Genomic DNA, 18,582 nt, shown 5'->3' with positions numbered 1-18,582 from the left:
TGATGGATCTTGCAGACAGGAAAAATGGAAACCCCGAGACCTATCTGGGGATTGCAGGTCGCCCATTCTGCCGGGAGTGCACCTGTCAGCCAGGGAGCTGTGTGGAAGGGCTGGCAAAAGTCATGCTAGACCCTGCCTAGTTTGGCCTTTGGATTTTAGAGACCACAGGGAACAATACAGAAAGCTTGGCAGGTGAGAGATCATGGAGACCAATATTTATTGTGAATTCTGGAAATTGTACCCCAAGGGCAAAACTCCTCCAGTGAGGATATACGCACACTTAAAAGATTTAAGACATTGTTTCACAAAAAGATTAACATGTCATATCTCACTCTGGAATAGAGAGAAATACTGTGTGTGTGTGTGTGTGTGTGTGTGTGTGTGTGTGTGTGTGTCTGTGTGTGTGTTTAATTTATTGGGAAATGGGGCACCTGGGTGGCTCAGTCGGTTAAGCGTCCAACTGCTGATTTCGGTTCAGGTTGTGATCTCATGGTTCGTGAGTTTAAGCCCCGCATCAGGCTCCATGCTGGCAGTGTGGAGCCTGCTTGGGATTCTCTCTCTCCCTCATTCTCTGCCCCTCCCCCACTTGCTCTCTATCTCTCAAACGAAATAAAAAAAAAATTTATTGGGACAGTTGGTACAGACCCTCAAAGAATTGGATTGACTCCTTTTTCCACCACATGGAGCAGAGGTCCCTCTGTTAACCTCTGCTTCTGCATCTATGAAATGGGAACACAGTTCCTACTACACAGCTTGGTTATGAGGATTTAAATGCGATGACTGAGCTGAATGAATTTAGGTAGCAGTTACCATACGTCAAGCACTGCCCCAAGGGCTCCATGTGTGCTCTTTTGTGGAATCCTCATCATTACCACTGGCCTTCTCCATTTTACAGATGACAAGGCCGAGTAACTCGTCTGAGACCTGACTGTAAGTGGCAGCTCCGGGATGTAATATGCTCCAGATCAGCTCTGTCCAATCAGAAGCCCACTATCTCCATGTGGCTATTTAAATTGAAATTAATTAAAATGAACGGTTCCTTGGTTTCGCGAGCAGTGCAGACATAGAACACTGGAAGGTCTATTGCAAAGTTGCTCTGGAAACTGGGCTCCTAACAGCTCTGCCTTCTCTGACATAAGGCTCATGCCCATAGCTCCTCCAATGCATCCCAGTCTCTCTGCTTCCTCGCACTGCACTGAATTGATACTCTTTCCCTGGTTCTCCACGGAGAGAACCTTGTTCCCACACAGCACTGCAGACCTGGGCTGGGCATCTCAGGCGGCGTCCACATTCCTGAAAGCAGCATTGTGCCAGCAGACCAGATCTCTCCCCAAACTGTGCTACATCCCAGTATGGAGAGAAATGCAGACACCAGCCAAGCATGCCCCTCCACCAGCTGCACATATGGGTCCACGGTGGGCAGGAGCCCAGGAAGTCTCTGTGGGACCGCCCTGGCATGGAAGCTTACTGCTCAGCAGGGGCACCTCTCATATGCCTGATGGAACCTATCCCTCCCTGGAAAACTGAACATGCACAAATGTATCCAGGACCTCCTGGGACTTGGATCTGGCTGAAAAATGAGGGGAGTTTTAAGAAACCCACGGCTGGGGTGGAAGAGAGAGCGGAAAGCCCTTTTTGGTCTGGGTCTGTAGCTAACACATCCAGGCTACTTGGTGGGAGGGGGTGGGAATAGGGGGCTTGAAAAACAAACACAAACAAACACACACACACACACACACACAAACAAAAGCCTGTGCATGGCCAAACCTCAACTCCCCTTGGAACCCCATCCTTTGGGCCTGGCTTGAGAAAGTTTACTTTCAGACATAGAGAAATGAGCACATGTGGTTTTGGGGACAGAATTCAATACCGCCGGAGCAGCGGGCTCAGCAAGCTTGACTGGCTATTGCTTCCTAAGTGCACTGCAGCCCCGGAGAGAGAACGCTGTTTACATTTTTTACATGTTTCTTGGGTACAGAACATGAAACTAAATTACACAGCAAAGGCTGTGCTGGCTAAACACCAGTGCCCCCACTTAAAACAGAAACAATTAAAAAATAGAGAGAGAAAGAAAAGGAAAAGAAGAAAGAAAGAAAAGGAAAAATGAGAATGGAAAGGGGTCTTAAGGGAACCTGAATGGGTACCAGGGCTGGAAGGAAGGAGTCTGGTCCTGAGTCTGAGAGCAGGGAAAGAGGACGTGGAGACTGACCACGAGATGTGAGTGGGTCAGGCTTGGACCGAAGACAAAGGAATCTTCCTAGAGGGGCCGTGGGGTGGGTTGGCAGGCCTGAGGCTGCTCTCCGCGGAGAACCAGTGGAAGCAGCCCCAAACCACAAAGCCGTTCTTGTTCCTGGGCTTCAAGTCAGGAGGCAAGCAAGAAATGAAGACTCACTCCTGAAACCAGGCACCTCCCCGACCCCGGTCCACGTGGCACCTTCCTGGTCAGTCAGAACGTGTCTGGTGCCTGCCAAGGCCTCTAAGGCCAATGCCAACTCCAATCGTCTATGTATCACAGCACTCTGCCAACTTCTGCCCTTCCCAATTTCAGCATCCTTGTCCCATCCTTACTGGACACTGCATGCTACTTAAAGGATAGGGGTTCAATGATTTGTCTCAACCTCAACCCACGGCTGAAAATGATCCTTTGGACATAGTAGGTGCACAGTAAGATTATACCAATATCCAATCCAAAGAACAGAATCATTTCATAGCACACAGGAGACGGAGAGGTTTAGGGAAGCTGTTTAAGCAAAGTCAAAACTTCATTAAATGAGGGCCAGTAGACTCTCAAAGTCTCTCTCTGTTTGTGCCTGAAAGAGTATGCCCTTAAAATAAATAAATAAATAAATAAATAAATAAATAAATAAATAAATAACAATGATAAAACTCAGTTGTTTCTAACTGGATCCCTCAATTGCTAAACCTTCATAGGCACAAAGAAGCATTTCATTAGAAAATCTTTCAGTTGCTATTAGAAGGAAAAACCACATTTCTGAATCAAGTGTTTCATCCTCGACAAACACCTGCCAGGTAGGGATTACTGCTGCTATTTTATGGATAGGAAGTTGGGTAGGAGCAGAAAGAAATGGTTTGCCCAAAGTGACAGGGTTGGTAAGTGGTGGCCCCAGAGCTGGAAACCAGGTGGGCCTGATTCCGATTTTCATCTTTTTTCTTCAAAAAGCTTATCATTCCATGTTTTTCAGGGTCAACAGGACAGCTGGTATTTCATAAGTTTGAATAAAGACCGACAGAGTGAATGGGTGAAGGAAGGAGGAGAGAAGGGAGGGCTGGGAGGAGGGTCTGGTGGTGGACTCCTTTGTTGGGACCCTGAATAATTCTGTAGATTTAAAGTCCCTCCCAAGCTGAGGCTCCCATGATAAATCCCAGGCAGTCAGAGCAACCAGCTCAGGCACTCCTTTCTGATGCAGGCGCTGTTTCTTATTCCCCTGAAGGGATTTTGGTGCCCTACATCCACGAGACAGGCTATAACAGGCCATGGGACTTTGTGTTCTGTCTCCTTAGATGACTCACACATGTGCTCTTGAAAAATTATTCATAAACCACCAGGAGAAAGCACATCCCGTGGGTATTTGGGAGAACTGCTTGGAATCTTCTCGGACATTTCAGTGTGTTCCTTCTGCCTGTCTTCCTTCTTCCACCATGGGCAGATGTTCTCACCAGTGAGAAGAGATGCACACTTTGGTGAAGTATGTGCAAGAAAAGGAAAGCTGTTAGAAGTGACCTCAACACTGAGCGTTGAGTCCAAGATTTCTCTCTGTCCTTTGCAAATCATATCATCTGAAAAGCACTGGAGAATTGCTTGCCCATGCAAAATTTCCCAGGGAGGCTGTTTCAATGACATACCAGCAGTGTGGCATAAGAAAAGGCAGAAAGAAGAGTGCCATCAGTGAGGTGGTTCATCTCCCTGAGACTCAGTCTCTTCATTTAGAGAGAAGTGAAACCCCTCAGTTTTATAACGTGCTTTAAACCCCCAGGGCAGGCTCTGCATTACAGGAGGTGTTCAATAGACGCCTCTCCTCTTCCTCAAATGGACATCCGATTCCGTTAGCCCCCTGCTTTTAATCTCTAAAGAGCTCCCCTCTGCACTTAGGATAAAGTCTAAATTTCAAGCATCTGAAGGATGCCCCTACACACCCCATAAGCTCATCTCTCAACTTCCCCTTTATTTCTTATTGACTTTTTTTTTTTTTTTGGATGTCTGTCTCCACCTCCCTCCCCTGACCCTCCGCACTCCCTACACTATGTCGTAAGTGCTTGTGGAGATTTCTCTCCCTTGTGTCCAGAGAACCAGCTGGGCATCTGATTTCTTCCTCTGGATGCAAGGAGGAGGAAGACACAGAGAAATGGCCTCTACTTGCTGGCTCAGACCTGGCGGAATGCAAACATTTTGTGATTCTCTTACTGACATCTCAGGGCTTTCTGTGTACAGCACATGGCTTGTGACAAACCTGTAAATTGAGCCAAGGTACCTCTTCCATCCACAATTTTCTCCTTTGTGCTTTTTTCTCCTATAACCCAGAAATAATTAGGCACTGATCTGAAAAATGGTTTTTTCACACTTTGGGGTTGCCAACTTAAAACATGTCCTATAGTTCTCCCATATTTCCACATACGTAATTTAAATGACTTTCTGGAGAGGGCAATGCTGAACCTAAAAGAACGGGTGCCTACGGGGGGAGATATACACAGCATGGAGGAAACAGCGGGGTGATATTTGGGGTACTGGTGTAGCAGTTCCCACTTTCTTGGTGTTCCTTGGATGCTTACTACCTATGAAAAGATGCAAAAGACACAGTTTCTCCTAGCTTCTTCTCCGGTGTCACTAACAAAAGCAGGTGGGAGCTGCCTTGTCCTGCACCTGAGCTCCTATTCTGAACACAGTGGCCAGCCCCCTGGTTCTGCCCCTTACAAGAGTGAGCCCCAAAGCTGCTCACTCAACCTTCTGAGCCTTACTGTCTGAATCTATAAAGTGAAAACAGTGATTCCTATTTTTCAGTTTCAGTAGGATTCAAGGAATTTGATGCAGAAGCTGGATCAATTTGATAAGTATTATTTTCATAATTTTTCCAAGGCCTTCGGAAAGTGGGCAAAGGACTTCTCCCATCCCTACATGCTGGCTGTCTCTCGGCTGACTGAGAAAGCTGATAGCACTGTGGTTTCTTCCTCAGAGAAACTCCCTCTGAATCCTACTCTTGGGTCTCTGTCTGCTGTTTCTAGTAGGACATACCCCACTGATGAAACTGTGAGCTCTTTGAGGGTAGCACTTCTTTGGGATTTCTCTTAAAATGCCTGGTGTGGTCCTGAGGACACAGGAAACATTCACCAACACAACTATTCTAACTCAACTAAATGTTGACTGAGCTTCTGTACTGTGGGGGCCAACGTGGTCTCTAAGTGAGGGTGTGGAGGAGAAGCCTAATATGTACAAGACCATTAACATTTGCACTACCCAATGAGTGTAAAAACACAAACAAACACACAAAAATCCACCGCTAGGTGTTTTCTCCGCATTTGCTCTCTTAACATCTGCCAGGTAGATGCTGTCATTCCCTCTTTCCAGAAGAGGAAACTGAAGCTCCCAGAGGAGTCATCTGCTCAAGGTTCCCAAAAGTCAGAAGAGGGGCAAAGAGGGCAAAGCCACAGCCACACGATTTCCACTTCACCCCATTAACCCCTATGCTCTTTACCTACTCATGTTTCTCAGTGTACGATTCAAACGTGCTTCTGCATAAGCCTATGAATAAGTGAATACACAAATTATTAACACATGAAAAATTATGATTTATATTTTAATGGAAAGCCCAAAGTGTTATGGACATGCCCAGAGGCTGGTGATAACAACCTAAGGTAGAGTGGCAAAGGACTGACATACCCAATGGGTTGATGGGGTGGACAGAGAACGGATTACAAAGGAAGGAGGGATGTCTAGGGTCTCACCTGCCTTACAAGGCAGGGATGTCCCATTCAATCATCAGCTCAGTCTGAATGCCTTACGATGGCGAGCCTACTATATCACAAGGCACTCCATCCCCCTGTGGATAATTCTCATTCTTAGAAAGGTTTTCTTTATTTTGGCCCTAAAACTACTGCCCTGGAAATGCTTAGTCTAAGTTTTACCCTCAAAGGATTAACCAAATAAATTGGTTGGTTGACTCAAGGTCTGTAATCCCTGGGGAGCACTGAACAGTCCAGATACTATTTCCATTTCCTCCTTAGGCCCTTGCAGAAGGAGGGAGGTGTGCCTGTCTAGATAGGAGGAAATGGACTGTGGTAAGAAGTGCTGGGGATGGGGCGGGGGGAGCAGGATGAAGGGGTATCTACACCTCATCTTGGCAGCCTATGGTGTAAAAGCACCTGAGCAATGCAAAACATGGAGACAAAATTAGGACAAGACGAAATTTCTGCAAGCACTTAACCCAAACCATTTCTGAGGTTCCCCGAAGAGAGAGAACTTGATTCTTTCGGTCCATTTCCATTTTTGTTCTGTCTCAGGGACTTCTTGAATTCCAATGGGGCCAGGAAGGTGCATGACCAAAATATCTAAAGAATGTCTCTTATTACAGGCTATTCAGCCTAATCTGCACATCTGGAAGTTCTGATGCCTCTGATCATGTCTGGCTATGAGACTCAAGGTTCGGGCTGGAGTAGCTTAGCCGTAACGAAATTGGGGGATCTTGCTGGAGGACAGTGGACATGAGAGACTGGAAATTATTAGAAGCAAAGGGCTTTTACAAAACTGAAAGTAAGGACAGTGCTCAGGAGTCTGTTAGGGCAGAATCTAAGAACTTCATGGTGTTTGCACTGTGATGCCAACAATGGGATCTGCCCGGCTTTCTTTCTGCTTGTTTCCTCAGGGGGATTTTCCAGGTATCCACTGACCTCCAACTTTGGGATGTGACTGCATATTCCCAATCTCACTGCCGGGTTCAACGAGATCCTAACCTTAGGTTCTCTACGTCTAGGCTGTGTGGCTCTGGGGAAGCCACTCCACCTCTCAGTGCCTCCAAGATAGGGGACTGGCTGTGGAGGGTCCAATGCAGTGGCTGGTGGACCTCAATGGCCACTGCCCCCTCCCCCCCTCCCCTCTATCTGTTCCAGTAGTCACTCTCTAGACCCAGCTCCTACAGGGGAATGTCATGTGTGCGTGCATGCATGTGTATGTGTGTGTGTGTGTGTGTGTGTGTGTGTGTGTGTGTGTAGAGAAACAGAAAAAGAAAGAGGAAGAAGAAAGAGGAGAAAGTATAAGTGTACTGGGGGGAGGTGAGGGGCACCTGGTGGACCTTAAGAATCTCTCTGGAACTGCCTTCTCTCCTTCTCTCAAGCCATCAACCTCTTCACTGGAAGCCCTGACAGGGTGAAAATTAACTACCAGCCTCCTCTAATCACCGCACAGGGTAATGAAGGCCATGGTTATACTTCCCCTCTTTTCTGTTGTCAGAGGGAGCTACTTTATACCCCAGGGAGAGCCTTACGCAGAATCACCAAGGCTCTGCATAGGTGTGTGTGTGCATGTGCATGTGTGTGCAGGACAGGGGCCGGGTATGAGCGACTTCTAGGCATTTGCTTCTAGTTGGGAAATTCAGAAGACTTTTGTTCTGACGCCCTCCAGGCTGCCTGCCTGGCCCTGCACCCAGCCTGTGCGACACATCCCCTCCCCTGACCCCGTATTCTCCAGTGAGCTGATCTCATTATGGCAAATTTAGTTACAGCTGAAGTCTCCTTGTAACAAAGATTATGTCCAAGCCCAGAGTAATGGAACCTAGTCGATTTCATTAAAATAAAATTGGTTACAATGAATAATTCAATAGGATGATTTTGTTTCCTCATCTCCTCTTTGTAGATCGAAGAGCTAGTATTTATAATGATTTTTCAAAATTGGATTTTTGTTTAGGAAGAGATAATCAACCATAATTCCTGACAGCCCCTCCTTACAAGGCTGAAATAATTGCCCATCGAAGTCTCCTTTCAAATGCTGGGGCTGGACAATTCTTTCTCTCCTTTTTCTCACTTTCGCAGCAAGAACGTTCGGTTGGTTCTGAAGCACAGCTGCTACCTCCGCTCTTGCTCATGTGCGATTCCAAGTGCGTCAATTCCCTTGTTTGAATGATGTTTTTTAAACATTTCTAGAACTGGATGCTAGTGTTGAATTGGGAATTCCTGGCTCTATTGCTGGCCAGCCCTGTTGTCCCCAAGCAGGACCTTCCATGTCCCAGAGAGGGGATTCTTGGGCATTTTCTCTTTGTGGTACTCATTTGCATGCAGCAAGGTGTGTGTGTGTGTGTGTGTGTGTGTGTGTGTGTGTGTGTGTGCCCACGTGCACATCCATGCTCACACATGTGTGCATGTAACTATAGCCAATTAAACACATCCTGTGCTCAAAGATGAGAGGATGAAAATGAATATAACTCAAAGCTGTTCTCAAAGAACGAACAGCCTAGGGGGAGCCAGACATGCACACAGGTAATTCTGGTTCAAGGTGACAGGTGCAATGAAAGAGGAATTCAGCAAGTACAGAGGTGGCACTAGATAAACCCTAGACATCCATCCATCCATCCATCCATTCATTCATTCATTCCTTGAGTCATTCATTCACCAGGCTGGCACCATGCAAGATTTCTTTCGACTCTCCTCAGGGCAGTCAGAAACAAATGCAGATGAATAAATAATCTAATGCAAAGAAACAAAAGCAAACAGATGAATGAAAAGATGGCCAAATAAACACTGCAACTTGTAAATGAAGTGTACTTATCCTGTACCTCATCCAGTGATTTTCACTGGGTCCCAGAAGAAGGTCAAATGTCTGGTTCATCTAGAAATCAGGCCTACTACCCACACCCCCGAGTCAAGGAAGCCATATAAAAGAAGAATGGTAGGAGTAATAGCTCATCTGCAAGGCCAGGAGGCAGGCTGGCCTCTGAGATGGCCACCCGGCCTGGCAGTTGGAAGCACTGAGTCGTGTCTCGGGGAAATGGGAGTCTCGGAAGAAGGCAGGTGCTTGCTCAGCAGGATAATTGGAAAGGGGGCTCTGGGGACAGCACAGCCATCCCTAGAATCACACAAGCACTGGTGGCCCCAACCTCTTGCTCCCTCAACTAAACTGGCAGTCCCCTGGAGAAAGAACCCTGGAACATAAATAGTGCATTAGGGGACTAAGGACTGAGTCACAGCTTTTTAGAACGGGGAAGTCCTTGGAGATCATCAAGCTCAACTATCCTCTAATTTAAAGATGGCGGGAGGGGTGCCTGGGTGGCTCAGTTGGTGTCCGCCTTCAGTTCAGGTCATGGTCTCACACTTCATGAGTTTGAGCCCCGCATTGGGCTTGCTGTTGTCAGCACAGAGCCCGCTTTGGATTGTGGTCCCTCTCCCCCGCCCCTCCCCTGCTCATGCTGTCTCTCTCTCAAAAAATAAACATTTAAAAAACAAACAAACAAACAAACAAACAAATAAAGGGGGGAATGGGGCCCAGAGAAGAGGGAGACTGGTCTAAGGCCACACAGCAAATTGTGATAGAGTTAATTCACAGGTGAGTCCTCAAGGAGAGCACAACTTGGGACCGCCCGCAAAAAAGTAGGACTCCTCCCCAAATTTGGTCTTGCTCAATTGAATTCCACTGACATATCTAAAATGGAATTCTTTAACCAAATATGAATTATAAAATGTAGGGAAATAGGACGACAGGCTTTACCCTACTTGTGATGTTCCCTGCACTTAACCATCCCATGTCTCATCCCTGACAAATTGCACTCGTGAGGCCTTGGGATTACATTTGGTTAGCAAGATGGTCAGGTGGTCACCTCCAGTGACACAACATTTGAGAAAGACAGCTCGGAGGGGCAGAGCAGAGATGCGGAATGTCTGCAAGAAATAGCACACGCGGCTAGGACCTTACCTGGGAGGCTGCTGGCTGGCCGATGATGACCCAGCCTGGGCACTGCTGGTCCTGATGTGATACTGAAGCATTGGATGCCCACTGATCGAGGAACCCCTGTGGTGTGTAGACCCCACAGTCCTTGATGCTAGTTTTCTGTTCAAACTCCTCACATACTCCATCACCATCATGGAAATAGCACCGACTGGGTTCATCTGTAGGAGATGGACAGAGAAGGGAGAGAACAAATGGATATTCGTTCTCTGGTCTCAGCTGTCATCTGCAGCTGTGGGGTCAGATCAGCAGAATCTTCAGCACTGTAAAGCCCATCATCAGTAGTCATGAGGGAATATTATTTACCCTTAAAAATGAAGGAGGTTCTGCCATTTGTGACAACATGGATGAACCTGAAGGACGTTATACTAAGTGAAATAAACCAGTCGCAGAAGGACAAATACTGTATGATTCCACTTAAATGAGGATATAAAGTAGTGAAACTTATAGAAGGACAGAATAAAATGGTGGTTGCCAGGGGCTGGGGGGAGAGAGAAATGGTTGAGGGTTGAGAGTTACTGTCCGATGAGTATAAAGTTGCAGTTATACGAGACGATGTATAACTTTGCTCTTACAACTAACATTGTGCCTATGGTTATGTTAAGTGTAGGTATGCTTACAAATTTAGAGGGTAGATCTTGTATTATATACATTTTAACACACACACACACACACACACACACACACACACACACACACACAGACATTCACAAACACTTCGACCTTCATTACCCCAAGTGAGCCCCACAGCAACCTTGTGAGAAAGGCACTATTATTTTAATTACTTTAGTCTTCCAGGTTAACTGGACACTGAGATCCATGTGTCTTTAAAAACTGCCCAAAGTCACACGGTGTATTAATGCCAGATCCTGGTGTCAAATTCCAGCTTTCACTTTCCAGGTTCTGGGTACGTTATCTGACACCACAGAACTTCACGGTGGCAAACTGAGGTTTTACTGAACTCCAAAGAGAATTTAGGTTTCATATAAGGAGTGAAGTGATACACTAGAGGGACTGGCTTCAGTCCCAGCTCTGTAACTAAACTTTTCTGTTACTTAAGACAAAGCCCTTTTCCCCTCTGGGCTCAATCAGGTAAGGGGGTTAGAGTGCTGGGACCCCAGGAACCCTTGCTGTCTACTGCTCCAGGCTCCTCAGGGCTTGTTGGATACTGTAGTTCAAGTTCAAGGCCAAGTGAGTTCTCAAGCTCCCATGTAATTCAAATCACAGCAAAGATTTCTGCTTGGGACAACTTAAAGCTGCAGCTGGCTACAGTGACTCTCTGCCACAAGGACAAAGATCATGGAAGCGTACAGAGCTGGCAGGTGCTTTCTGAGTAGGCAGGACCTATACGCATTGCTTGGTATTTCAGCACAGGAACAATACGAGGAGAAATCAGAATCCAGCCATCTGAAGGAGACCCCCCTGCCCATCCTTTAATAACTCAAATGTCAGGTAGTCTGTGCTATTTTCCCAATACCTCTAGGCAAAACTAAATGCCCCTTTCTGTGCAGGTCCCTATTTTATAAAGATCCCTACCTTAACACTTATCTGTGTCATTATATGTGCATGCTGCAGCTCCTTTGAAAGACTGAGCTTCTTGAAACCCAGTCCCTATGTCATGTCTCCGGGTGAACCTATAATTATCATCCCAACAAGTATACTTTGAGACTGACAGGGATGTCCAGGCAATAGGCACATTTCCTAGGAAAATCTGAATATTGTCCTGGCCAAATCGGAGCATATGGTCACCCTAAGGATACTGCTTGATCTAGGACATCCTTCCCCTATTTACTCCAAAATAACGGACTGGAGCCCCATTTACAATCAGGGATTGACTTTTACCCCTCATATCAGCTGGAGAACTTTGTACAATTAGCTTCACTCTTCAGCCTCTGGCTTCCTATCTGTAATATAGAAACAATTGTCCTAAATACTGTAATAATGTTGTATGGTGACAGATGGCCACTACATTTATCATGGTTAGCATTGAGCAACGTACAGAATTGTTGAATTGATATGTTGTGCCCCTGAAACTAAAATAACATTGTATGTTAATTATACTTCAATTAAAACAAAAAGATAGAAATGATCGTCCCAGCCAAGACAACTCTCAGGATAGCCACAGAACTCTCATAGGAAGTGGACGTAAACATGCTTTGTACATTGTAAAATAACAGTCAAGAGAAAAAATGTTCTTTTAAGGGGTGGGTCAGTTTATTTATAGCTGGCTGAATGGAATCACCTAGTACTCACTTAAAACACTTCGTCCAGCATTCCCCCCAAATAGGAAAAGCTAGGGTCAAGTAGAATTAAAACTTGGATTTCTAGGATGCTATCAGCAAAAGGAGTCCGTGAATTCAGGGGCAGCAGAATGTTGAGCCCCTTCCAAGCTCCAAAATCCCTTGTTTATTTCAGCAAACAGTTTACATAGCGAAATACTATCAAAAGAGCCAGAATAAATCAATTCATTATAATTCGATTATTTAAGGATGAGCCTGAGCCAGCGGAGGACTCCAGTGACCAGTAGCATGCCTGGCAGGCAAGCATGGAGAGAATACAGACTCAGCACTACTCAGGAGCTCCAACCTCTTGGTGAACGTGGCCAACTTACATATAGTAAAACTTAGACCCAATCTGAGAGTGACCAGCCATTAATCCAGACTTTACTCTTTCAAAACTCAATAAAGGGAATTATAAAAAGCACAGGATTTGGCATCAGACAAATAGGACTTAAATAAAGTAACCTAGCCTCTCTGAACTTCATTTTCTCATCCAAAAAATAACGGGGACAATGATGTTTACCCAGTGTTGTTGCACTGATCTCATGAGATGACGGGTACAACGTCAGCATCTTCACTCATTTTGCTAATGGGAAACTGAGAGCCATAGGCGGTAAGGATTCTGCTTCCAGATCACAGAGGGGCATGGTCGAAGAGTTAGAAGTAAGAGCCTGGCCCTTTTATACCCAGCAGAGAAATGTGCCCTACATCCCATGCTGTCTCCACAGAATAATGAAAGCACCTCCTTCTGAGGAGAAGATTGTGGGGTTGCTTGACTGAAGACAGGTAGGGTAAGATTATAATATCATATAAGATCTATTCTCTAACATGACTTCATTCACTTCCTCAGCAAAAAGACCTTAGAGTGGCAGCAATGGGGGCTACAGCTGAGTTCTCATGAAGGCTAACTTCTTCCTGATTATGTTTAAGACCTCAATATTTCTGTCTGCTTGGACTCAGAAGAACCAGGGAATGGTGGAGAGGTGAGGGTAGGCACAGAAGGTAAATAAGTCGCAAGGTAGTTAGGTATGTGACAGACGATAGATAGATAGACAGCCAAGCAGGCAGACAGGGACAGTTAAAAGAGAGATAGGAGGTAGTGGGAGGAGTGAGAAAAAGTGAGTGAGTGAGTCAAAGAAAGAGAGAAAGAGAGAGAATAAATATGCCTGGTTTCTTCCCCAAGGTTCTGCTGACATAGCTACTATGAGCCACTTTTTGAAATAACATCCTTGGACTCTGCTATTCATTTTCTCTTGCCACTAGAGTCCCGGGGGCCCTTCAGCTACATCTGCCAGTCTACATCTGGGGAATTTTCTCTCCCACTCTACTCCCATGCCCCAAGCACCGTGGAGAACAGAGCGAGGAATGGAATAAAAATGTGTGGCCAGGAAAAACAAAGACAGCAACAACAACACAATAAAACAAAACTGGCCTTCCTGTTTTCATTACACAAATTTACTTGGTACTTTTTGAACACTTTATGCTGGTAGCTGAGCAGGTTGTAGTCAATACCAAGGTCAAATGACCACCCTGCCACCTGCCTTCCATGTAGTAGATAGGTGTCATTGATAATAATGCATCCCCTGGATGGAGTAATGTGAAAGCCGACTAGACTCTCAAATAATTGTTGAATGAATGAATGAACAAATGAATGAATGAAATTCAGCACTTCCAATGCACATACTCCTGGTCCAGCATAGTTTAGACTCTTTACCCTTTGAGAAGCTTCTTTGGGCAGGGTCTGAGGGTAGAGAGAAAGAGATTAGATGGCAGCTGTGACTGGCTTACAGTAGGATTGCACTGGACAGTCTGATTTCTCTACATCACCCCACGTTCCCCTGACATAAGAGACCTCTTTGTCTCAGACCCACCCCTTTTCATGCAGTGGCACATTTAGAAACCTGCTCTATCCAGCTAGTGGACTTTATGTGGGGGGGGGGGAGGCAGGCATTGCCAAGTCTGTCATCCCCAGTTGAGCTTTTCTTTGCTAGATACTTTTTTTTTTCCTTTTGGAAGAAATGCGGTCAGCCCCAGGAGCCCGAGGCAGATGGACTCTCTGTAAGTGGACAGACACAGAGGATGCCACTTCTCATTGGCTTAATTTTCAATTCCCATCTGTCTGGAGCATCAGGATGAAATGCCATGCTTCTGCATTCCTGAGGCTTGTCTGAAGGACACTATTTGAGATAGTCAGAGATTACCGCCCCTGGTTGAAAGCGTGGAAGCCAAGTCTTAGGAAAATGAGATGAGTTTACCTTGGCATGTAAGCAAAGGCTGGGTTTTAGGCTATTGTCAAGTGTTCTTGTCCTTAAAGCCAGAAACCCTGGATTGAAGCCTCTAAATCTGTCCATGATTACCAGGTAATCTTGAATATATTTACTTACAGTGGAACTACTTCAACCCAACTGGGGGACACTAATTAACTTAGCTTGATTAGACGCATTGTGAATTAGCAACACCACTAGAATTCTTGGGGTGAATGAATAAAAGAAATAGCTAGAGAGTCCATTACTGGAAAAGGGAGAATGGACTTAAATCGCTCATGTCAGCTGAGTACAAGATCTTAGGATGATTTCCACTAGACCTCACATCAAGAATCTTGAAGACCAGACAGTCACAAGCTATTGGTCACTGAAAAAATGAAAGTAAGCCACTGTGTTCTTCAAACAAGACCAGAGATAATGTGTATTCTTCAGGAGAGTGGGATAATTTAGCAGATTTGGGCTATCATTAGTCTACCCCAAATACATATCTGCCCATACCATGCTTCACATATAATGCTTTGACAGATCCCTCTGTTTATGGAGGAGATCCTTTTCTTTAGCTTGGCATACAAGACCCTCCACAACTGATCTGTCCTGCAGTTTTCTAAACCAGCCCACTTCCCATCATTCTGCCATGCTCTCACAAGTGTTCTTTCCTCTGCCTGGGATGTAGTTCTCATTTTTCCTTTACTAATTCCTGCCAGTTCTTCAGATGTGACTAAAAGTGTCTCCTCCAACATGGTGGGTCCATCCTCCCTTCTCTTCCACAGACTCCCATCCTGGCTGGATTAGAGGACCTTCCTCTGTGCTCCCTCTTACAATTCCCAGATTCCACTCTGCCCCCATCCAGCTTTTGTCAATCTGTCTATGAACAAGACCTTCTTTCAGCCCTGTCCCAGCAGGCAGGGAGTATCTCTGGGTACAAAATTGCTGACTCTCATATCTGTATTCCCAACTCATAGCATAGTACCTAGAGTGAAGGGGGTACCCGACAAATGGCTGAGGAATATATGAGCAGATGAATGACAGATGAAAACTAATGAATGCCTCATAATTAAATACATTATTACCAGTTTATGCATGTTCTAAACTAAGCATACTCTTGTGTGATGTGACTACTGGCCATACCATGAGAGTACTGCAAACCAGATTTCATCAGAGTTATCTTCCTTCAGTTTAATGACATATTTTTGTCTAAAAGTTTATTAGCTTCACTATCAAATGTCTTCAAACTTTGGGATTGACTGCAGTTATTCTAAAACAAACCCCCCCTCCCACACACAGTGGTTGTCTTGCAAACATATCCATAATGCCCCACTGGGACTAAGAATCCAGTAATATTTTTGCAATTATTTCAGCAATGAATGGGTAACAAATAAGAGGCATCAAAACTTTCTGGAGATTTAGGAGTGTGGGCTGTTATTATCCCCAGCTAAGATAGCTTCTAACTTTTCAATGAGAACTGCAGAAGAGAACCAATTCACATAACCAATATTTATTTACTCAGTATCTGTTCTGTGTCTGGGCTTGTACTATGGATACAACAATGAATCAGACTGGGCTCCTCCCTTGTGGGTGGAATCAATACTATTTGGGAAAACAGGGAAAGGCTTGCCAAGAAGATGGTTTGGGGCAGCATCTTGGAGGAAGGAAAGAATTTGGGCATTTGAAAGGGAAAGTATGAACAATGGATGAGCCTCAATCAATATATGTGTCTATGAGGAACCTGTCAAGGTTAGAGCTAAAGGAGAATGATGGGTCCTAGAACTGATGAACTGAAAAGCTGATCTGAGGCCAGACTAAAGAAGAATTGCAATGCCATGTTGAGGTATTTAAATTTTACTGTTTAGAAATAGGGAGGCTTTGAAGATTTTTCTGAGCAGGAAAACCTGTGATTTTCACACTTCTAGAGGCAGTGAAGTGTAAGACCTGATTTTGTTTGGCAGGTGTGCCATTTATTATTTATGGACTTTGGGGAAATTACTTAGAATTTCTAGACCTTGTTTTCTTCATGAATAACGACTGAAGGATTGAATATTTACTATCAGGCCCACATCACTTAATAATACATGCAATTGTATAATCACCAAAAATGTTTGCTTAATTGCTTCTATGTGCTAGGTACTGTGATAAACTGTAGGTACAGAGTAGTAAATAAATCATCCATGACCTTCACCCCATGGGACTTACAGCCTAGTGGTAAATGTAGATGAAGCACTCAGGACATAACAGGTGATCAGTAAATGGCCTATGACAATGATGATGATCTTGGAGCTGAAAGCAATTATTTCATTTCATATATGGCAAAGCTGAGGTTTACAGAAAACACCTCTAGTAGAGACAAGACTAGAACACTGGTTCTTGAATACAATGCCTTTTCTATTGCCCCATGCCAATTTATCAGACTGGGTTTTCAGTATATAATTCTGGTAACAAAATACTTTGTCACCCTTAACTAAGTTTCAATATTCCTTTTGGGAATCTCTGATTTCACTCTTCGCAATATCCCTAGTATGGGCTCACTGTCTGTAGTCTGAGAAGCTACTGGGGTTACCAAGTCTCTGACCCATTGAGGGGAAAAACTCTCTTCAGATGGGGAGATGACAATTTTGAGTAATAGGAGATGTAATAAGTAATAGAACTCAGGAAGTAGCAAATAATTTGAATGCACACTCTCCTGAGAACGGCTACCTTCCAAAGGTTGGATTTACCTGTGTTTGTAACCTTCTTGTTTATGAAGATGGGTCAGCTTCTGAGAAATTAGTATCTGCTTCTATTTCCAGCTGAAGGAACAGTGATTGGCATTAGAATATTCTTTTAGTTCAATGATTACTATTTTTTGTATTTTTTAAATACCAGAAAAAAATAATGCTTTTAAAATCAGCTGTTTGTTTAGGGATGGGTCCAACCACAACAAGCTGCATGCCACATAACAATTCATCCAAACAACAACAAAGGACCAAAAAATGCACAATCTTTGTCTCCAAATAATAGCTTCTTGGAATGGAAAACTGGAGAACTTAACCCCTGAAGGTTTACAAAGGGGAAGCTTGGTGGGGAGGTGGGGGTGGCAATGTTGGCATGTGTCTCCTCTGGAACAGAAATAGCTGCACTTTACATTGCCTGTGTTTCAAAGGCTTCATGTCAAACCCACATTGCTGACCTCATTTAATTTTATTCAAACTGGGGTTTGTTCTTAACCTCCTCAACCAGATCAGCTTGTCCAGAGTGCAGAAGACAGGATGGTGAACAGCCTCTAAAGAACCATGCATCCACTAACAAATTTAAGATGCTGGTTAGGTCTACTGAATCTGAGGAGCTTAAGTTGGTTTTGGGTTCCTCCATGGCTTGGCCATACACCAAAGTGGGCCAGAAATTCCTTCCTGTGTTTCACTGTGACAACCAGGCATCATCTAGCAAGTGGGAAGCACTAGGAAAAGAAAGTCGAGTCTGGATGTAGTCTCACATTAGCATACATGTTCCACACCCAGACCTATCACGGGGAGCATCCTGCAGGGGACAGCCTGGTCCTCCGTCCACTTGGCCCTTACAACCCTCTCATGACTGGCTTGGGTCTTCCCCATTTCCTAGGAGTGATGAATCTAAAGTGATTAATCAATGAGTAATTCATCTAGGACCATGCTTGAAATACTTAGTTGACTTCTGCAAAAGTTGAACTTCCCTACCTAGCACTCAAATCCTTTCATAGGGTACCTCCAATTTTCCTGTCAGTTCTCATTCCCAACTATACCTCCACCCTCAAATGCACAGTTTCTTCCCAGAACTCACAGCTCAGAGCTTCTGTCCTTTCGTCTTTAGCCTGAAAGGCTAGTTTCTGCCTGAGTCTTCCATCAAGACTTGACTCTGACATCTTTAGCTCCATGAAGCCTCATCTGTCACACTTTGGTATTGCGATGTGTCCAGATGAACCAACCCCCTTTCTTTCCTACATCACTATTCTCGCCTTCCAAACCAGCAAAATGGGATATGGCCTATATAAAAATGTTAATTAAAAAAATACAAAAATAAAAAAAAAAATCCTCTTTTCATTCCACATCTCCATACCACTATGTCTTGTACTTCACAGTTCTCTTTC

At 44.7% G+C, this 18,582-nt stretch overlaps 1 protein-coding gene across 1 annotated transcript in view; it reads right to left on the bottom strand.

The window, feature by feature from the left end:
- PAPPA (pappalysin 1) overlaps positions 1-18,582 on the bottom strand; it is a 242,095-nt gene that overhangs the window by 87,927 nt on the left and 135,586 nt on the right. Inside the window, exon 10 of the mRNA XM_030294042.1 lies at positions 9,911-10,104. Within this exon, the coding sequence (XP_030149902.1) occupies positions 9,911-10,104 (194 nt within the window). The remainder of the gene's footprint in view (positions 1-9,910; positions 10,105-18,582) is intronic.

The sequence above is a fragment of the Lynx canadensis genome, chromosome D4 (assembly GCF_007474595.2).
Source record: "Lynx canadensis isolate LIC74 chromosome D4, mLynCan4.pri.v2, whole genome shotgun sequence".
Lineage (NCBI taxonomy): Eukaryota > Metazoa > Chordata > Mammalia > Carnivora > Felidae > Lynx > Lynx canadensis.
This window is presented reverse-complemented; position numbering and strand designations above follow the sequence as displayed.